General features: G+C 42.7%; 1 protein-coding gene across 5 annotated transcripts in view; it reads left to right on the top strand.

Annotated features, from left to right (window-relative positions):
- LOC117468193 (CAP-Gly domain-containing linker protein 4) overlaps window positions 1-22526 on the top strand; it is a 55238-nt gene that overhangs the window by 10687 nt on the left and 22025 nt on the right. For 4 of the 5 annotated variants that reach the window (XM_034112220.1, XM_034112217.1, XM_034112215.1 and 1 more), the window contains exons 2-12: window positions 2010-2141; window positions 2763-2902; window positions 3390-3483; window positions 4702-4863; window positions 8031-8149; window positions 10431-10679; window positions 15004-15139; window positions 15316-15447; window positions 19683-19877; window positions 19991-20125; window positions 21617-21740. In XM_034112220.1, the coding sequence (XP_033968111.1) occupies window positions 2024-2141; window positions 2763-2902; window positions 3390-3483; window positions 4702-4863; window positions 8031-8149; window positions 10431-10679; window positions 15004-15139; window positions 15316-15447; window positions 19683-19877; window positions 19991-20125; window positions 21617-21740 (1604 nt within the window). In that variant the 5' untranslated portion in view covers window positions 2010-2023. Of the gene's footprint in view, window positions 1-957; window positions 1073-2009; window positions 2142-2762; window positions 2903-3389; window positions 3484-4701; window positions 4864-8030; window positions 8150-10430; window positions 10680-15003; window positions 15140-15315; window positions 15448-19682; window positions 19878-19990; window positions 20126-21616; window positions 21741-22526 lie in introns of all 5 variants that reach the window. The other variant, XM_034112216.2, reaches the window with a different exon arrangement.

The following is a 22526-nucleotide window of genomic DNA, read 5'->3' as shown; positions in this document are numbered from 1 at the left end:
CTGTGTAGTTTAGTTAAACAACATCGTTATGGGGAAATGCAAGTCTGCGTCCAAATGGTTGGAAGATAAGGAGGAAGGACAATCAATGCTGTATATAGTCAATGTGAGTTAAAGTGTCGCCAATGTAACCGGTTAAAACTCCAAGTGGCGATGAGGTCTTCAAATGTATGGAAAGGGTCTTAAAAAAGGTCTTAAAAGGTTTTACATTTGACTTCAGGATTCCTGCATATACCATGTCTACAGTCCTTTATTTAATAAGGTGAAATGGAAAACACCTAGTCAGTGCATGTGCTTCTGCATGAGGTGTTCATTAAATCCTTTACGCTTGATGCTGTCGGTTCAAGGATGGGCTTTTATTTTCTTACTTACAAACTTTTCACTGCCACGTGCAAGACCCAAAGCACCACTAGGGCCTGTATAGGCCCAGCATTTAGTTTAAAGTCATGAGACACAGTCTGTATTGGTTTATGTGGCATTCATGACATGTTCTGCTGTTATGATCTATATCTCTTATTGCTAAAGCCAGTCCTCACAAAGCAATTGTACTTGGAAAATAAATGGTATAGTCCACAAGGGAACCCTTACTTTTGTATTCCATTAAACATTAAAGCTGAATGATTTCTCATTTTCACAATGGGATTTAACTGCATACAAATAATTTATTCTAAAATATTTCCCATATGGTTAAAATAACTAATGTATTAGGATATAATGATAATAACTCAAAAATAAAAGAAATGTCTTTTTGAAAGGTCACAGTGAGCTTCAGCTACACCTCTCCTTTGGAGCTGACACAGATTCAGTGAGTTGTGCCAATGGGTGCTTGATGAACATGATGAGCGCTTGCTGTCAAGAGGGATGGGACACGGGCCTTTACGGTGGAGGACATCCACCCTAATCACGAGCACCACTTTGCTACTCTTTCATGCTGTGTTTGTTTGCCCTGTCACCCCACAGACACATTCTCTGCATCGGGGGTCTTACGCTTGACTAATCAGATGAAGTGGTGGTGCGGTCATCAGAGCACACGACTGGAAAGTGAGAGGGACATTCCAGACGGGGAGAGTCAGAAGTGAGAACTAGCTGCTAATAGCCCCTGGACCTGGGAGTGAGGGGAACAACAGCAGGGCATATTCAGAGGGGTGGTATTTTGAGAAGCAGCTTGGTTGGATGTTCTCGTGGATCCAGTGTGTGTCTCTTGAGTTTAGCTGCACTGGAAAGCTCTCATGGAGATCAACCAGAAAGAGGAGAAAGGAGAAGATGGCTGCGTGTTGGTTGGTTTCGAAGCTTTGAGGCTCAGTGTTTCCTTGCCAAGCCCTCCATATGTTTTCTATCCTTTCCCCAGTCTAAGTGTTTCTAAGATTAGGCTAGTACATAAGCATATCTTCATTTGACTTAGTATATACTTATGTCTTTAGGCAAACAACAATCCTCATTAAATCATCAAACACTTTTTTCAGTTGACTTTTTTTTTTAATATTCAGACTTTCTGTGTTTCTAATTCTTATGCCGAATTATCCAATGGTTTTGGTTTGATGGAGCAAACTTGTCTTTAAAGCCTCATGCATTTACCATACCACACATGATCACATTTGACCTTGTGTAAAGAACACACATATTGCTCATACTACAATATCATTGGCAGTACTACTTTTCCAGTAGCGTGGGTTATAGTTATTTTTAAATGTATTTATATTCTGCAATATACTTCAGGAAGATGAAAAGACTGTCACACTAAATAACAATATTAAGCCTAATAGTGCCGTGCTATTTTACTGCCTGGGAGTTTGTGTCTGACTAGCATATTCCACTTGAGATTTAATCAGTCCCAATTTTCTGATTAATTACAAAAGGGAACAATTAGAATCTGACGGTTTTAGTGAGATGGTGGCAGATCAACTCAAATCTTCAATGAAGTCATGTCTCTTAAAAGCAGGTCTATCTGCTGCGGTAAAGTGAGAGCTCCTGGAGTCCTCAGAATAAGTCTCCTGCTTGTGTTCTTGCCCCAGGCCCTGAGGGGGAGATGACAAAGGAGGATGTGTCAGAGCCTGTTGAGGGAGACGCTCTGTGGGACTGGGCCTCCTCCCATCAGCGGCCCGTTATCCATCAGGTGGCCTCTGCACCCATGCCTAGTGACTGCGGTGAGCATCCACACACAGGCACACATTCAGTTAGGGCTGCAACAGACCGTTCAGTTTCATTCATAACACATTCTCTTTTATCTCTCTGCATGTCTATTCATTTTGTACAAATTGTTACTCCTGCATGGTTGCAAATAAGTATTAGACTACACTAATATTATGACTATTTGTAGAGTAACACTTTCCCTGTGGCCACAAACCTGTTTGCCTTCCTTTGAGTGGAGTTTAGGTTCAAACCCTCTCTGCAATGAACACCTCGATGACTGCCAATTGAAAAACATTTCACTGTGTTTTATAATCATGCAGATAAAGAAAATGATCAGCTGAAAACATTAAAAACTATCAATGAGTCACGATTGTTGATCTTCATCAATGCTTCATTTGGTTCACGGCAGGCCGTCCGCTGTCACATCTGATTGCATTCTCTGCAGCACAGCAAGGGCATTTCCCAACATTACTAATTTGATTGAATCGATTGAATGGCGTGCTGCAGAAAGTGAATGTGTGTCTGTGCTGCAGAGTCTCACAAGGCTCTGTTCACATGCACACACAGGTGAGAAAGGATCAGAAAGGTTCACTTGAATTACAATCTGTTGTGTTCTGTTATCTCACCGCCTGCAGAGTTCTCCTTCTTTGACCCGAGTGAGCCGCAGTGCAGAGAGGTTCTCCTGGATCCCAGCACCACCATACCAGAGCTGTTCGCTGTCCTCAGGCAGTGGGTGCCCCAGGTCCAGAAGAACATTGACCTCATCGGCAATGAGGTGACGCCATCCAGCATTGTTCACTGTCTATGTGCTTCTATACAAACTACTATTCATTGAATCAGTCACATGTCAATAACAAGCAATGCTAAATACAACATTTGATAACTGAAAGCACCAGAATACTTCAAAACAAAATGAACTTTTGCCAACCAACCCCCGAAGCACCTCCACTCAGAGTTACACAAAATAGCTGCAATGCAGTAAATTGGGCAGGGAAGCAGTTGTCTCAAGGGTAGAACTGAAGATAATTTTCTCCCTGTCTCACTTAATAACTGCTACCCTTAAGAAATACTGTACATGCCTCGTTTCCAGCCTAACAATTCTCGTCCACATTTAAGGATGAGTAGAGTTAGAAGAGAAACAGCTTGCTTGTCATTCATCAGATCAGTGCCCTGGAGTTTAAGTTCATAGACTATTATGTAATACTTGTGCACAGTGACACGAGCAGTCCCACTGACTCACTGCACTTCTTGTCTTTGCACAGATCCTAAAGAGAGGCTGCGGTGTGAATGATCGAGACGGTCTGACGGATATGAGCCTCCTGCACTACTGCTGCAAGGCCGGGGCCCAGGGCATCGGTTAGTACTGACACTCTCAGCTGGGCTGTTAAAGTGTATAAACAACAGAATCTTGTATCCCTAACTCAATGTTCACAACAAAACTATTTAGTATGCCAGGAACAAATATTTAGTATGTGCCGATTAGAGGTTGCGCTAGAGTTTTTCGCTGTTCGTCATTTTGACGGATAGGATCTAAACATTTCCGTCAAAATCCATTATTACCCGTTGGTCTGTACACAACTCTGATGGGGAGGGGGAGGGGGAGAGCACTCTCGTTAACTGTCAACGGGGGGGACATTTCAATGATTTGTACGGCAAAGTTAGGTTTGGAAACAATATCATTTCCTTTTTGGCGGGCATGCATAACACCGGAGCCTCGTTGCGGGGAAGCTTTGGCGCTGTTCTGAGTTTGTTCTAATCCGTCAAAATGACGGACTGCTTTCAGATTTCTCCGTCATTGTTAAAACAAATCATAGACGGAAAATATTCGGTTAACGTGACCTCTGGTGCCGATACATGGAATGTCAAATACAGTATGCGGAAAGTGCAATGAAATCCTACTGCATCCGGTCACATTTCGCAGTATGCAAGCCAACATGCTTTTCTGGCTATTCTGGCCCAAAACTTTGCTTGGAAGATATATATAAGACGTTTAAGGTGCCATGTTAGGACAAACGAGTATGTCCAGACTGCATGTCTTCTGTAAACTCTGCAGGGCAGCTGCAGTATCTACTAAAAGTACAAATCAAAAGTATGCAGTTTAAAAAATACCCACAGTCTCTAGAGTTCCATGGGCCCAGTTTATGGCATTAACAGCAGTAACGAGTGAACGTACGTCATTTTCTTTACCTGGTATGGATCTCCACTTGTGATCAGATTTAACTTCCCTTCTCTATATGGTAATAAACACGTACGTTATTTTTGTGTGTATGTCCAAAATACAAATTGTACTCAAAATAATGAATTGTTATTGGTGTGATGGGTGCGTGCTTTAATTTCAGTTACTCTCACATTAATCATACATTATTACAGACATGTTGTTTACTAATTAAAAAGCACACAGTCTTTGTCTGGCTGGCTCTTTAATTAGTCATTCCACATATCTGTAACAATGTATGATTTATTTGAGAGCAACAACTGAAATGTACGCAAACTTTCAAAACAATCATCAACTGCTCTCTAGTGTCAGGTCACTACCGGGCCGTACAGTACCTGTACTCCTCCTGTGTTCCTCAGGTGACGCAGAGACAGCGGCTGGGTTTGCACGCCAGCTTCTTTCCTTGGGTGCTGACCCTAACCTTCGCTCGCGCTGGACTAACATGAGGGCTCTGCACTATGCTGCCTACTTTGACGTCCCCCAGCTGATCTGGGTGGTGCTGCAGGCCTCCCAGCCTGGAGGTAAGAGCAGAGCTGCAGCTATGGAGAGAGGGTGGAGATCAACGCAGCAGTCGGTACAGGGAAAACATTTCTATTTACATAACCAACTAAAGTGTCAATTAGGCCTCATCACTTTACTGTGGCAAGCATACAGTGTTGCCAGTTTATTAGGTGATCCACTGTACTTACATTTTTTTGTTTTTAAAGGTCTTTTTGGGCCAAAGAGGGCCTTTTTTATTAGAGATCTTAGAATTGAAAGGGGGAGACGGAGGGGAGGATGTTGCCTGAATGTTCGGTCGGCTCGGGATCGAACCGGCTTACTCGGCAGTGGTTACAGCAAATCGGCTATCAGACGGCCCTACTGTACCTACATGTAATACAATCCAAAATAACCTATGCAGCCTAAATGTATTAACCTTTGCACTTTCACTTTTAGCCAGAAAGGTGTCATGTATTCTATGGTGGATCTATTTCTGCTGCTGTTGCATTAAATGGTTAGGTCTTTCTAAATGTGATGAAGCAGTGTGGATAGACTGGGACAGTGGCAGCGGGACTTTACTATACATTGATTACATTTATTTTAACTTGCACTTATTTCACAGTATGGAGGCCAATTTATAAAACACTATTCAGCAGATGAACCTTTGTTTACCTTGCTGGAGCTCAGATGGTAAAAAGAAGAATGTGAAAAGCGTTGTGCGCTGCAGTCTGTCTTAAAGAAGGTCCTGACCGAAAGCCTGCTTCAGTAAATGAATATAGCAAAGATAATCAATCAATCAATCAATCAATCAATGTTTATTTATATAGCCCAATATCAAAAATGTTACATTTGTCTCAGTGGACTTCACAGTTTGTACAAAATATCAGTATGACAATACGACACCCTCTGTCCTTAGACCCTCACATCGTACAAGGAAAAACTTCCGGAGAAAACCCAGTTTAAAGGGGAACATGGGAGAAACCTCAGGGAGAGCAACAGAGGAGGGATCCCTCTCCCAGGACGGACAGATGTGCAATAGATGCCGTGTGTAAATTGAAAAGATGATACATTTGCAACATAGGTAGTCAGAATTTACAGAATGATTCCTTATAATATTGCCTAACGGAAGCATATATAATGTGAACAAAATAGGTCCGAGCACTGAGCCCTGTGGCACTCCATGGCTAACTTTGGTTTGCGTGGAAGATTCATCATTGACACGTACAAACTGAGAGCGTTCAGATAGATGGGACCTAAACCAGCCTAAAGCAGTTCCCTGTATGCCAACTAAGTGCTCTAGTCTTTGCAATAAGATATCATGGTCGATAGTATCAAATGCAGCACTGAGATCGAGCAAAACAAGAATAGAGACAAGTCCCTTGTCTGAGGCTATTAGAATGTCATTTGTGACTTTAACCAGAGCTGTCTCTGTGCTATGATGTGTTCTAAAGCCAGACTGAAAATCTTCAAATAAATCATTGTTTTTTAAGTAATCACACAACTGTTTTGCGACCGCTTTCTCAAGAATCTTTGAGAGGAACGGAAGATTAGAAATAGGTCTATAGTTGGCTAAAACCTCTGGATCGAGGTTGTGCTTTTTAAGAAGCGGTTTTATCACTGCTACTTTGAATGATTGTGGAACATAGCCTGATAATAAAGACATATTCATAATATTTAATAAAGAAGTGCTAATTAATGGAAAAACTTCCTTCAACAGCTTAGTTGGAATTGGGTCTAACATGCACGTTGATGGTTTAGAAGAGAGAATCATTGAATGTAATTGTTCAAGGTTAATGGCTGAAAAGCATTCTAGTTTACTATCTAGTGTAATATTAGAACTTACGTTTCCGGGAGCTGTTGATAACACTATACTGGTCAAAGGCAAGAGGTCATTAATTTTGTTTCTAAGAGTAACAATTTTATCGATAAAAAAGCACATAAAATCATTACTACTGAGTGCTATGGGAATAGAAGGCTCAATGGAGCTGTGGCTCTCTGTCAGCCTGGCTACAGTGCTGAAAAGAAATCTTGCATTATTCTTATTCTCATCTATTAATGAAGAGTAGTAGGCTGCTCTCGCTTTACGCAGTGCTTTCTTATATTCATTGAGAGTAATATGCCAAATTAAACGAGATTCTTCAAGTTTAGTGGAACGCCATATCCTTTCAAGTTGTCTCGACTTTTGCGGGTTTCGGCATTATAAGAGCGTGTGGATGCTTTTTCTGTCATTGCACATAAGTATGAAAGAAACAACTGCACAGCATACACATCTGTTTCAGTTTGTGGACGCACAGACCCAATGCTTAAAGTGATGTTCTTTTTCAGTAGCCAATATCCATATATATATAAAATGTTCTGGTGGATTGCTCAGGTACTTTTGTTATATATTACATTTTACGTACTGTGGTGGTCAATCCAGTTTATATATTTATTTGACGTAGTTTACATAAAAAAAGATCTAATGCTGTCTCATATCCAGGCTAGGTGAGTCTCAGTGAGCCTGAAAGCATTACTGTGGCTGCGATAAGGCACATGATGATAAGCACCTCTGGACACACAGGGGTGCATGCAGTGTGTGGACAAGGACACTGTCTAAAAACAGTCCTGCATTATACCAAAGTGACAACATCATATTGTCATGAATAATTAGTATATATTTTATCAAAATGTTGCATCGTATATCAGAGTTCTGCTTTTTGTGCAGCTTTGAAAGCAGTAGTGCCAAAGTGCACCCTTTTGATTTACGAGAGCTGTGTCATCATATATTGTGGCTAGTGGTTACGATTGATTACGTTGTGAGTGAGGATTGTAGTTCAATATTATAATAGAGAAACATTACACTGAGTGGTCACAGCATGTATACACACCCAGAGAGACCAGAATACAAAAGGCCCGTTCACTCCAGTTGTGGAGCACCTTTGGCCCTGAACAGCTGCCAGATGCTGTACTGCGGCAGTGACTCAACAATGGATCTGTTCCCAGGGTTAGGGTTAGCACCTTTGCTGTTTGAGTTCTCTGGATTCATCTATGCCTATTCTCAGTTATCTGTTCAAACACAAAGTGAGGTGGAGTGGATGTGAATATTAAAGAATGGTTCACCTCAGTGTCTAAACCTGAGGCAGCTATAGAGAATGATATAAGAAAGCATCATAACGTGTAAACAACTCCCATGGAATAAATGCTCTTGATTGTCTTTCCTTTCTTGCAGAGGTAGATGCCACCTGTAGTGACTTCGACTTTGGCACCGCGCTGCACATCGCTGCGTCCAACCTGTGCACGTCGGCTCTCAAATGTCTCCTGGAGCTGGGAGCCAACCCTGCTTTCAGAGTAAGTACACAACATGCACATTTGACATTTACACCTGTTTGACAAAATCCCCATGAATATCAGAAACGTAGAAACAACAACAGAGCACATTCTGAACATTAAAGCATGGAAACACGTCACAGTAGAGATACTAAATGCATATATGAACCTCACAATGAGCATAATAGGGCCTCTTACAGTAAATAAATACATGTGTCCCTAATGAAATCACCTGATGTGATGCTGTCTAACACAACAAGACCACAAAAGAAACGACCATGTTATTGAGCTTTTCATTCACTCTCAACAAACAGTTTTTGATCTCAGATGTCATTGGTACTTCCTTGGAAATAGAAAGTCCCACAGTTCCCCCAACGTCACCTTTTCAAAACCGTTCCTGTTATTGAATCCTTGCTCCTTTAAAGAATTGCATCAATTTGATGGAAACACCTTTGCAAAATAAGTCCTTAAGCTCTGTCAACAATATTGCAAGATTGCAATATTTTAGTTAAAGTGTTGGGCCTCACTTTTATTCCATTTCAGATAAGCAGTCATTCTTTTTGCTTGGCTCTTTCTGACTCCGCGGGCAGATAACACCAATAAGGCAATTGCTTGCAGTACACATTTCCAGAAGTTTCTTGAAAACGTGTCTCTGTGGTCAGTCTTTCTGCCTTGTTGAGGGGCTTGCTAAGAACAGCCCTGATGTACTGTTACCTTTTTAATTGAAGGATGCACGGCAGATTCCCAGCAGATGGCAATGTGGCATCAAGGCTCTATTGAACATGTCTGCCTATACTCTAATCGCCATGTGTCACTGTGCTGTTATCCTTTCATATTAACCACTTTTTTAATATGAATAAAAGCTGTTTCTTAGCAGAAAAGGTGCCCGTTCACTCTATGCTCTAATCTTCCCACTGGAGGTCACCAAAGCACTACACACCATAATCCAATCATTCCCATGATGATTACGGAGTCTCTATATATTCTTGTAGCAAAAGTTGATATGAAACAGCTTTTTATTCCGTGATGTTCTGGGTTAGAGAAATGGATGTTTGTTCCTTATGTCTGCTGAGCAACTGTTTAAATTCCACTGAGGGGAGATTCATTTCGGGCTTGTTTTTTTTTTTAGGTTTGTCAAGTCTCTGTTTCCAATTAGCCCCAGAGAAATGTTGCATCTCTTTTACAAGTTCTTATATTGTTATTCCTTTTTTTCCTCTAGTAAAACAAGACTGACTGTCAACAAGCCCTTTTCAGTTGGCGTGTAGACCAAGCGTGTGGGTTTATCAAAGTCCTAACACGACGAATGTATGAATTAGATTATTACCCAAAAGAGTACACTGCAAAACAAAGCAAAGCCATTTTAGCTTTATGTTGCCTGGAACATGTAACATGTGTCTTTCTTAAGTTTAGTAGAACATGTAGCAATGCACCATATAGCATCAGTATAGACAATGTGCAATGATTTGAGTTGTACTTGAAAGTTCTACCCATCAAATGGCGTCCATTGATTTAGAAAAAGTAGCTTTTGTCTTGCCGTGGAGAACGAGGCATGATACTAAAGAAAAAATGAACTTTAAAATCCCTTTTTCCAGGCTTGGAAGAGTAAATATTAATTTGATATTTCTCTTCTCTGACTCGGTAGACATTTGTGACAACAAAGCTTGCATTTGAGCAGTGGGAAGTTTTATAATGAAAAATGCTGCTGGCCTTTCATGCTTCTCTTGCCACACATATTATTGCTTAATTGCTATAGCAAGTCATCATACTTCCATTTAGCAGCACGCTGCTGTAGGGGAATCCTTACTCGATTGTTCCACTTTCAGTTTTGAAGTGAGCCAATGTTTCAAAAGTGCTGGGTGCTGGTGTGTAGAGTGAAGCCATCACTTTCTGTCTGGAAGGTAAAGTTACAGGTGTTGTACAAGTGGACAAAACACTAGCAGTTGAGCTCAGTACAGTTCAGCCTTGAAATAGTCCACATAGTTTAATTGACGTCACTTTTCTCCCAGAACAACCTGCTTTTATCACAACACTTTGCCAGAGATGACATTAAAGACCCTGTTAAGCCCAGTGTCCTTGTTTCAGAAACGACAACTGAACTTTCAGATAATAGAGGCAAAGAAGAAAGTTTGACTTATTTGTCCTTGCAGCCTGTCATGAGTTTGATAACTTACTTGATATTGATCAGTTATAATACATTTAGTTGGCATGCTGGCAAGTGAAGAAGTAAAGTTGGATGAAATTCACTTCTAATTCATCCTTTTTTCATCGATCTTCTGTGCTTCTCCCTTGTCTCTGCCCACAGAATGAGAAAGGGCAGTGCCCAGCAGACGTTGTGCCTGACCCCCTGGACATGCCCCTGGAGATGGCCGATGCAGCGGCCATGGCCAAAGCGCTCCGGACTCTGCTGATACGGGCTTTACCCAGACCCCGCTCCCCTCTGCCGCTCACACTGCAGGCCCAGTCCCTCCCTGGTCTCTCCGATAAGGCCAGGATCCAGCTCGCCGCCATGGCACTCCGACTAGGAGACCGTGTGGTGATAGCCGGACAGAAGGTGCGTGGTAGGTCACTATCAAAAGGCACAAACAATTACCTATATCTTCATTTATCCTTTGATTGCAAAAATGTGTGCATAAAATGGTTGAAATCCTGCATTATAGAATGCACTGATCTTGACTTAATTGATTTATCATAAGAACACCTACTGTGCTAACAACACCACCTACCTAATAGCAAAGCATGAATGACCAGTACAGCAATAACATCAAAAAGGGAAGTTTCACAATCAGCTTTGTTCCTATAACCACATCAGTGCCATGCGGCTGTGCTGTAGTTTATCCTAAACAAAGACAAAAGCTTTTGTTCAATTTTCTACAATTATTTCAGCCCTCAACTGAGTAAAAATTGTTTCCAGTTGCTAAGCAACACCCTTTTGGCATCCTTCCAGGATTCAGGGTTATGTTTGACAGTTCGTTTTGGCATATCATCAACATTTATCTGAGCATGTCTTAGTTTATCCAACAAAAGTAGTGATTCTGATAAATGTCTGGTAAAAGTGTTGGCAGTTTTGAAATGCTCATACTTTTCCACTTTGCCTCTGGATCATCCTCTATTGTCCAAACCCACACAATTCATGAGTGTAAATGTTAGAACATAATGAATCAGCTGAAGTGCTCGCATGCCAGCACTGTAATTATAAGGATTTACTAACACTCTTGACCAGTCACAGTTCATTACTATGTATACTGTTTGTTATTTAAAAATGTCCTTTTTAAAGCATGCCGTTTAGTCTTCATGACATAGTGTAGGCGGGTCTATACGTTTGCATGTGCATAGTTTGCTGCAACCTTCGTTTATGTAATCCAGCCGTTGGCTCTGAATTCAGGCAAAGACATTCATCCAACAACCCATTTTCTGCCCAATTCCTTCATTTACTGCAAATAAATAAGTTGGTGTGGCTTCTCAACCTAACCCCCCGGCATCAGTGTCTTGCTTTAAGCCACGTGTAATCCTTTTGACAAGAAGCAAGCTTTGAAAGCCATGGCATTTCCAGTTTTCTAACTATGTTCATGAAAAAGTAAAAACGTTGAGGGCTCGCTGCACAGTAACTGTCCTCAAGTTTCCTGCAAATGAAAACCCAAGAAATCTGTACGTTTGCAAAATCGGCCTTATGTGTCCAATCCAATGACTGTTGTGTGTCTTCAGTCATCAGGCTGACAGCCAGCCGGCGTTGAGTGTGCTTTGTGACTCAACAAAGCAGGCAAGGACATCCACAGCAGGGACTCAAAAACATCTCGGTTGCAGTCGTTGGTGCTTCAACTCCGCCAGTACGTGCTCAGAGGCTCAGTTCAGCAATATCTGTGACATCCTCTCTGCTCACTTCCAGATGTCTTTGCACTTAAGGATGACATTTCCTGTCTCTGCCAATAACCCCAAATACCCGAGATTAATGTCAGTAACTTTTATAGGAACTCTTAAAGACTCGGATTACTCCAATCCACAATGGGACAAATGACAGTGCTAGTCTTTGTGTCTGTTTTAGTTTGATGTGATTCTCATCATGGTTCTGCCCATAGAGCCATCACATATTAGACAGAATATACAGAATGAGACAGGTTTACAAATAATGTCCGTGAAAATATTATAATGTTTCTACACTTGGAACAGGCTCTTTCCGCTCTGCCTTTTTCAACATTCCTTCTTACTCCCAGTTTCCACTGGGTCCGTCTGCGCTAGCGCCATAACCCACCGGACGCGTCCCAGAAGCGTTTCAGAAGCGTAGCGTCGTGCGTGCAGGCTCGCAGTTTTGTTATTGATTCAGGCATCCTGGACATTTGTACTTCTACAAGAAAGTAAGTAGGCTACGTAGTTAAATGTTTTATTTTTGTGTCCGTTTAAATTGTGTTTATTGAATGGCTCTGTACTGTACCTACAAGTATTAATTAACTTTAAAACATTAATATGTAGTTGTTACCTTCCACTCCACAAACTGCAGCGACTAAAAACCAGGCCTTGTCCTTTCTGATGTTGTCCTTGTAGTAAGCATTGGTTACATCATATAAAAGAGTGTGTTTTTCCACTTCCATGATGAAAACCTCGTCGTCCATTGTGCATATCGTAGTGGTGGTGTTGTGATGAAGGAGGGGGGTCTGCTAAATTAGTATATGTGAGGGATGGGCCTGGCCTGGATGCTCACCTTTCCACTTCCTGCGAGGGGGGGCTGCTTGCCCGACCTTACGTTACGGCTGCGCCGCGGCAAAAATAGGATTCATCCTAGTTTTAGAGAAGCGCTGCGCCGAGCCGCTTCTGGGACGCTTCTGGAATGCGTCTGAGCCGTAACGCGGCACGTGTGGTGGAATAGCACCCATTGACTAGAGTGGCCGCGATCCTTACGACCGCCGCGGCGCAGCCGTAACGCGGCGCAGCCGTAACCGGTGGAAACTGGGGCTAAGACACAGAAAGATGTAGCTTTTCCATCTGTTAAGGCTTTGTTCTGTACTTTTTTTGTATACTAGTTTATACGCTGAACTTCTTTGTGCCTTTGGTGTAAGCATGTAGCAAGAAACGGTAGTATGATGACTACCAGAGTATTGCTCATGATATTGCTGGAATTGTAGTTGAGCTCCTTAGACTTCATGTCCTCCCTTTTCGGGCTGGACTACTGACCCCTGTAAAAGTGATTACAAACAATGGATGTTGTAAAGCATGAGCTTTAGTTGACATCCTCCATGATTTCTATGTCTTAAGTCAAATGTTTATTAATGTGTCCAGTTACCCAGTTCTACCCCTCTGGAAAAGTCAGCTTACGCAGCCACTTTAACATTCCTTTTGCCGTGACATCTCTTACATTGCAGTGCCATCACAGCTCACTGAAAAGCAATTTAAGTACAATTAAAGTGGTTCTGTATAACAAACATGTAATCTTTCTAAACCTTTTGACAGAGATCGTGACAAATTGATGCCTCTGTGCTCTGGCTGAGGATTTTCTTAGATTTGAATGGATTCCTTTACAACCATGAGGGATTATGTAACGTGGTAAATGGTTGGTGTAAGCCACCTGTTTATGCTTTTGAGGATGTGTTCACTTTGAAAGAAATGGTAAACAACTGATTAAGTGTGTCTCTGGCTCATGGGTTGTCTGAATTTGCTCCACCTGTCTGTCACGGTAAACACTGGCTTTATGGTTTTTCAGATTTACCATGCAAGTGCTGTATGTGTAGACTGCAGACAAATGAAAGGCTGTAGGTGGAGGATGCACTGGTGCAATACAAATGATAGTGCATGTATATGTGCAGGTGGCCTGTAAATCACCATACGTTCTCATAGCGAGACGTATTCCCACGATGCCTCTCAGCGCTTGAGAAAGGTCTCCACATACGAGTGTATCATTCTGGTATAGGAAGAAAAACTCCATGGCTTGTTTGTATCCTTTAAACCAAACACAATCAATTTGTGCAGTGCAACGTTCAGCATACAGGGACAGTGCCCTTGCAAAATATATCAGATGCAATCACGTTACTGCAGACATTTAGAAGGAAATGCTTCATGTGGAAATAGTTGAGGATCGATATAGAGAACAAAGCATTAAAGCTATAACAAGCTCTTACTAGCGTGAGCAACTTGAGTTTTAAAGCAGTGCACACATATGGGGCTGTATGAGGTTAATTATCCATAGTCAGCGTACTACCAAAAGTAAATTGCGATGGGCACACCCCCAGTTTGGAAACAGATGGGAGCACCAGCCGAGGCAAAATACTGCTGTCGACGGGGCAGCAGCTACATATATTTCAGCCACATAAAAGAAAGGCACACGTAAACAACTTTGTGTTGTGTACATTAGGGGGTTTTAAAAGATTACTCCGAATTCACCGATCATACATTTAGTTAAATTGGTCACACAGAACCACTGGTCGCATTCTAACAGTTCTTTTTAAATGTGGCTGTATTCCGCAGTGTGTCCTTGCTGTATGGTCAGCCAGCATCGATGCAAACTCAGACATGGAAATGTGAATAAAGAATATGCCATTAATAGATCTTTCGTGCCACAGAATCACAGTGTGCCAAGTTGTAGAGATGGCTAATCAAAACTCTTATCTCCCCTGCTCTTTCTGGCACAGTCTCATGCCTTGATCTCCATTTTCCCTTTTGATAGTTTGTCTCATCTGCTGCTTGCGTCGACATGGTTGCATGATAATGTTATTGGGTTTCTGATGGGGGTTCTGCCCTTAACACAATACCCACCATGGAGATGTCATTTAGCACGCCGCTTGGTGCACCAGCAAGTTCTTTTGCTTCATTGCTTGTTTTGCTTTTGATTTGTTTTGCACACTGTGCTAATTAGTTTTGATTTTTTGTGGTGTATAATTATGTGTGCGCAGGTTGGAAGGCTTCGATTCTGTGGCAGCACCGAGTTCTCTGGAGGCCTCTGGGCCGGAGTGGAGCTGGACAAACCGGAGGGGAAGAACGACGGCTCGGTAGCCGGCGTTCTGTATTTCACCTGTCGCATCAAACATGGTAGGTCACACCACGGCCCAAACACATTTAACTCACTTATTGTCTACTTCATAGTATTTATTAGTCCAATCAGGTTTTCAAAGGTATCATATATAACCCCATTCAATTAGTTTGTCTCTTTTTGTATATTTACCATTCTTAAAAACCTGTGCCAAAATGTTCTCTTTTCTTCACAGGAATCTTTGCTCCCCTCTCCAAGATAAGCAAACCTTTGGAAAGACATAAAGCCAGCCCCAAAAGGACGTCTACTCCCTTAAGACCCCCTCGTCGCATCGACGTATCCCGCATCACCTCCAAGATAAACACAGGTAAGAACAGATGGCAAACAGCTCACAACACTTGACTCTGTTAATTAGGTAGGGCGGGATAATGACACACACGATCCATCATACAGAAAGTGCTTTGTGGATCGTTGAGAACTGCTCAATGAGCGTCAGCCCGAGGCTCACAAGATTTTGGATGAAGCGGTTTGCCTGCGGAGCAAAGCATTGCAATTTAAAAAAGCTTAAAATGATCAAGTCGTATTAAAACTACAAAGGCTGTGAATCTGAGCAGCCTGGAGGCCCCTTTGGGAAGAGGAATGTGTTCACAGGTGAATAAATGCCAAAGGGGCCACAGTTCCCAGTTATCTCCCACAGTCCCCTGGAGGCCCACATAGAGTATACAAATCAAACTTCACCAACCTCATAGACACACACACACTTTGGAGGAAGAGTATTAGCACGGAGAACTGCGTCCCTGTAACGGAGCCCACATCCTGTTTGATATTCTGAGCATCCTCACTCTGCTTTATAACCTTTGCCACTTACAGTGAAACGCTGTTTATTTCCTCTTACTGTAGATGGGAAAACTGATCCAAGTACTGAAGGTTCTCGTGCTGACTCGGCAGGCTTTGAACCTACCAAGGATCGAGTCACTCCACTGTGTCCAGATGAGGCTCAAGCTGAGGGTCACTTTGTTTGTGTGAGCCATGTCATGCATACCAGCATTTCTTATTCCTCGAATACTGTGAAAAGTGGATTCTGAACTCTGAGTTCGCCCTAGCTCTCGTAGTCCTAGGATTCCCGTATGCTCGGCTCCTAAACGAATGTCTTCTCATATTGTAGTCCAATCACCTCAGTCTTGGTAGGCTTTTGTGTCTCTCGGGCCCTATCTCCTGTTTACAGCTGTGTTGTGCTGTTGTAATATTGAAAGGTTCTGAAGGCTGATTGGTGTGGACGTGACTGGAATGGAGTACCTCAGCGTGGCCTATGCAACCCTGTGATTGATAGTCCAATTAAGCCGGGTTTAATAACTAGGCCATGGACGGGCTGAATAACCTGGCAGCCATTCATCACGAGGTGTGTGCAAGTGTGCATGTGAGGGCGTGTGCCGGCACCTCCATACTACTCAGGAACCAGACTCATTTACGGCCCAACACTTTTCAGAGCCTTGGTAGCTATTTCCAGCCCACACTCTGAGAGCCACCTGTGTGTTAGCGGCCCCTGGACGGGCATACAGCTTGCCAGTGTGTACCTACAGCTTGCCAGTGTGTACCTACAGATTGGCTGTGTCATTGTGCACGGGTCTCGTCTGGCTAACCAGCAGAGATCGGCCGCAGAATGCCACGCTGGCCCCTATTAGAGGGTCTCAACTGTGGCTCAGGCCTCAAAGGGGGCTGGACACATAGACACCGCTCACATAAAGCCTCAGCGTGGGCTGCAGTCTGTCACTTGAAGCGAATGTCACTGTGTGGACGGGATAGATAGAGCCAGGAGGTCCCTGCGAGCTAAAGGTCAAGTGACAAGAAATGTTTGGTATTCTGAGTCGAAATGTAGTCTTTGGAGTTCAAAGGAGACGCACAGCGCTGCCTCTTGAGGGAAGCCATTCCCGGCTCGCTCTAAATGTGAACCGAAATGGCAATCGATAAATACCAGGCTGATTTGGCTGAACGCCTTTTCAAAGTGCAGTATAAGGTTTACACTTAGGAGAGAGGTTAATGTGCGAAGAGTAATGTGGGACAGTTAATGTGGTAGATTAATGTATGAATTAAATCAGCATGAATTTTTCTTGAAATATCTTTAGATGTATAGTTGTTGATGTTATTTCCTGTTAGAACAGAGTCCCAAAGGCTTTATATTTCTGCTATAAATTAGGTAAGAACATAATTATGTTTACTTCTCAAACTGCGCTGTTTGAGTGTACCAAGACTCCTTTTGAAGTTCCTTTTGTGTTCCCTGTCATCGGGCGTTTGTGTGGGTGCAACTGCTTGTATCAGAGTTTAGTGTGTTTTTATTGTGTGTTCGGGGAAAAGAGCATCTCAGGCAATTTCTTTCAGTAATTGTTGTTTCTTCGCTACTTAACAATGTCATGCTGTCCTGCATTTGCATGTATTCACTCTCCTCCTTGTGTTATCTTTTCAGTGTAGCCTTGTTTATGTTTCTTATTGCAACTCTCCACTGTGTCTTTCTCGTTTCCTCATTTGCTATTCTCTTTATTTCTCCTAACTTTATAAACGTGTCTCTCTGGATATAGTATTTACATGCAAAGCAAATCTATGTTCATAATAACTAACACATACAGCAACTGACTATCGAAGTTATTCTGACAGATTCATAAAAGTCCCGTTTCAGATAGTTTCAACTGATAAACAAAAGATAAAAACAAGTCTTACCAATTGTCATTATCAAACATGATTTAATGTTATGTTACTATGTCGTCTTGCATCTGAGTACTTTACTACTACGATGAATATAGATCTCTGTGACGAGAAGTAGTCACCGTGTCTCTGGTTTGTTTATGTGAATTGGGTGGAAAGGTTTATCTCCATCTGGTAAGAAAACCCTAGAAAATGAAAAGAGTCCACCGTGTCCCGATCAGGGCCCAGAGGGAGACGCCTCAGGTACTGCAGGTCCAGCTGAGTGCGCTCTATTGTCCTGCCTATGTGGGCACGACATTGCATTGTTTAATGTCTCATTTTAATATGTTAAAACTATGGAAATTGTTCAAATCTAAGTAGCATATTTGAAACATCACCTGTCTCTGATAATAAAGTGCACCTTAATACTTGAATCCCATCCACTATCAATCTATCATCAGAGGGTAGTTGAACAGATACATCACGTCCTTTTGAATAGCACACTATTCAATAAATACAACTGATACTTTGTATATATTACTGCTTAAAAACACAAATCTGAATTTCAGATGCCTTCTTCAACCTAAACATGCAATATGCATTTGCATGTGGTTTAATCCACAATGATCACAAATCCAGTGATCACTTTAAGGCAATACAGGGTTAATGAAGAAAAGAAAGAATCCGCAGCTTCTACAGTTCCAGCCTTGGGGTCCTGTAAGCGAGGACTTACTTTAGAAACTAAATATACTTCCAAAGGTTGAGAAGTTATTTTGCTCATTATTTTCTGGGTTCCAGAAATCACAATGTGTCTGAATCTCCCATTCGGTCCGAAAGCACTTGGGCACAGATGTAATCAACTGGCCTATAAGAGTCGGACACTCGTTGAACCTGTGGCCCGTGACTCTAAATGGCTTCTTAAGAATGGACTTGGGCGTGCCCCCCTCATGTTGGGAGGGGATTAGCATGTTAGCTTGAAATTGGCAACTGTATTATATTGAGCCCTCTTGTGCTGCCACAGAATGATGAGCTGCAGCTGCTTGGTTTGTAACCGTCTGGATCTGCGTGCTGTCGGCACCGGCACACTCACGTTGTTAAAAAGGAGGCCGAGATTCATTGTTTCAATGGAATTACAAAAGTTCCTGATGTAACCATGAATGGATGGTGGCGTGTGGTGCAGTGGGTTGTGCGTTGGTGTTGGGATCAGGGGGTCACAGGTTCAAACCCCACTGCAGTGAGCATGTCGTTGTGTCCCTGAGACCCTTCACCCCACAGTGCTCCTGTGGGGTTTGTCCACAGTACTGAGTGTGTAAGTTGCTTTGGATAACAGCGTCTAACATGTGATGTGATGGTGGGTTCAGTATTGAGATGGGAGGCACCCAGCTTGTGCCGTGTGACTAGAGGGTAGGAAGTATAATAATGTTCGCAGGTAAAATACTGTAATACAGAAATAGGTCTTATCTAACTTTGAAATGTGTATTCGGTCCCTCTTTGGTAGGGTTCTTTCTTTGAAGGGGCCTGTTATGCTTTTCGGTATCTCTCCTTACCTCCAGTGAGCTATAAAGGTTTTTGTACATGTTCTGCCAAGGCGCCTCCATTGGATTCCTTTGTTTATTTCCAGGACATACAGTAGTGACATTACATTCTTCTATTGGCTAGTGCTCCCATTGATTGTACATTCTCTATGCGGTTGACCAATCACAACAGAGCCAGTCAGCTAACCAATCAGAGCAGACTGGGCTCTGGTTTCAGGCAGAGGGTGAAAAGAGGTGCTGCAGCACAGGGAGTAGGAGAAGAATAAAGAGCTTTCTGAACATTAAAGCATGGTGACATGTCCCAGTAGAGACACTACATACACAGATGAGCATAGTAGGGCCCCTTTAAATATGTCTCGTTACTTATTCCTCTGTGTCATGTTCATCACAGGCGTTCTCTCCCGCTCGCTCTCCTCTTCATCCTCTTCCCTGGATTCTCGGCATGGACCAGGGGCCCGCCCTCGTCCCCTGCCAAGGCAGCGTCTTCCTGCCAGGCAGCGGAGGGAGAGAGCTTCTCTCAGTCCGAGGGCCACGCCGTCGCCTGCGATCCACTCTTCTCCTGACAACACTGCACTTCCTCCTGCAGGTCTGTCTTAATATATATATAATATAATATATATATATATTACATACTCACTGATCGTCATACAGACACTTATTGATCACAGGAGTGAAACACTTTTTGTGTACCTCTCCCAGGTCTTCGAAGTAGAACCCCCTCGGCTAGTAGCTCAGTGTTTGGGGGCCCCGAGGTGCGCCTGGGGGAGAGGGTGCTGGTGGTCGGTCAGAGAACTGGTGTGGTGCAGTTCTACGGGAAAACCAACTTTGCTCCAGGTAAGTGGTTAACAATGCTGCTCTCCCTGCAAAGATACGATCGTGAAGCTTAATATCATGACACTCTTTGAGTAGATGCTTTGCAGCGTTGCTTGTTGGTGTGATCTGGAGGACACTTTAATAACTTGCCTTTTGGACTAAGAGGTTGTTCGGCCTCATTTTCATAAAGAACGACATAATGATCATTTTAATTGTTATGAATTCCATTTATTTGATATGTGAATATATGAAAATGCATATTGGGTGTTCTGTGAAGGTCATGGTATCTCCTGGCCAATTTGGTTGTTAAGGATGATGGCAAACGGTGCAAGGTTAAACACATTGTTTTATAATTAACAGGAAGACCTGCTGCTGAATCAAATGCCTTCCCATTGAATTGTTACACATTTACATTTTTATGATTCAATAAAGTACATGTGAGGTTTCTCTGGAAAGGCTCAGCCCTGTCAGTGTTGTGTGTTGTGCTTGGAGCTTATGTGAATAAACTCCTTCAAACTATTTCATTTTGTAAAGCATCCAAGTGTCTAAAAGAATTCATATCCCTTTTGATAAATCCTGTCTGTCGTTTCCCGGACAGAGCTTAAGAGTCAGATGACTTTCTCCTCTCACTTTCTGTCCCTTTGTACATCCTGAAATGTCTAATCGGGCAGAGAACTGATGAGCTGGTACTTTGGACCATATTATTCTGACCATATTATTCTGACCATATTATTCTGAACATTTTGTGGAAGGTATTTATTTGGAGAGATATATTTAACAGAAGTTGTATTCTTCTGTTCCCACATGCATAAGCTGCATCTCAAACACCGAAGTCACTGCAGTGGCACACCTCCAGTTTCACAGACGATACTTTATAAAAATAAGATATGAGAAAACTTCTGGTGAACAAAAGTCTTTGGAAGTGGCTCAGACAGCTGCTCACAATGCTCATTAACATGGAGGCAGTGGTTCTGCGCCTCTCACAGCACTGAGCATCATTTGGAGGGGATTTCCGTTCCTGCTTTGAATTCAGTGCTCCCAGCGCCCCGTTCTCTCAGCCTCCGTGCTTTAAACACTGCTTCTCTATTCCAGAAGCTGCTCTTCCCACTAAATCCACTCTTTACATTTGGTCTATTCCCTTGTGTAGCACTACATCCATGATGGAACCGCCTTTAGTAACTATATGTTCAGTCAACAGCTGTTTGCTATTCTGTTTACAGCTTGTTTGCATTATCCAGCACATATAACCGTCTTGCTAATGTTTATACATTTGCTTTTTACAGAAGCAAACATGAAATGACTTCTTAGGCCCTATTATGCTGTTTGTGTTCTCCCTCCTGTCGTGTGTTATATAGGTGTCTTATACAAGTGCCTCCATTGGACTGCTTTGTTGCTTTGTTGACTTCTTAGCATCATTTCATGCTGAGGCGCATCGTCCCTCTTTGTTCCTGCGAGTATCTGCTAATGTTCCCCTGACAGTTTGTCTGCCTTCCTCTCCGTCTCTCTGTGCAGGGCTCTGGCTGGGCATCGAGCTGGATAAGCCCAGTGGTAAGAACGATGGGTCGGTGGGGGGGGTGAGGTACTTCAGCTGTCCTTCCAAACATGGCGTCTTTGCTCCCCCTTCTCGCGTTCAAAGGTGAGTGCAGGCTCTCTAAGTAAGGTACCTTATATGTTGTACTAATGATCACTTTAGTTGTTGCCAGGGGTCACCAAATCACATCTGTCGGTTCAGAGCAGATTGTGGAGGGATTTGACGATGTGGCACGACAAGCCCCGAGGTGGAGCTGCATTGCCCTCCTCAATGCATCCGAGCACCTTAATGAGCTGCTCTGACGCCGTCATGTGTGCGAGTGTTGACATATTGGATGCGTTGCTCTCCGTGTGGCACACTATCCTGTGGACTTGGGATTAAAGGGGGTCCGAGTTGTCAAACGTGAGGCCCGGGGCCCTCACCCTGCACCACTCCTCACTTCAATGTGGCACCTAGTTCTGAGCCTGGCACCGTTATCCCTGCCGTTTCAATATGGGTTATGGTTCATGAATATTTGCTTAGCATTTCTCCATTTTATATTTCCACAACAAGATATGTTTCATCCCGTGCACGACACAGCACAGATCCTGGTTCGGTTGCCCTTTAGGTTCTAATAACACCGTCTATCACAACTGGACCTTCTGTAGAAACACGCCGTTATAATGGCCGTTAATAATGATGACGGTTCTCCACTGTAATAACAATATAACAGTTTGACTATATGAGGCAATATTTAGCTTCCAGTCGGTGCCTACTGTTGAGACGGTGTGTGATCAAAGTGACTGAAGTCAAGGATCTGTATATTTCTTGGATTTTAAAAGTTTGCTATAAACGACTTAATTTTTGATTATTATTTTTTTAACCCAATTACTATAAGAGATTAGATTGACC

This window comes from Pseudochaenichthys georgianus, chromosome 22 (assembly GCF_902827115.2).
Source record: "Pseudochaenichthys georgianus chromosome 22, fPseGeo1.2, whole genome shotgun sequence".
NCBI lineage: Eukaryota > Metazoa > Chordata > Actinopteri > Perciformes > Channichthyidae > Pseudochaenichthys > Pseudochaenichthys georgianus.
Note: the sequence above shows the minus strand (reverse complement) of the source record. Positions and strands in the feature narration are given on the sequence as shown.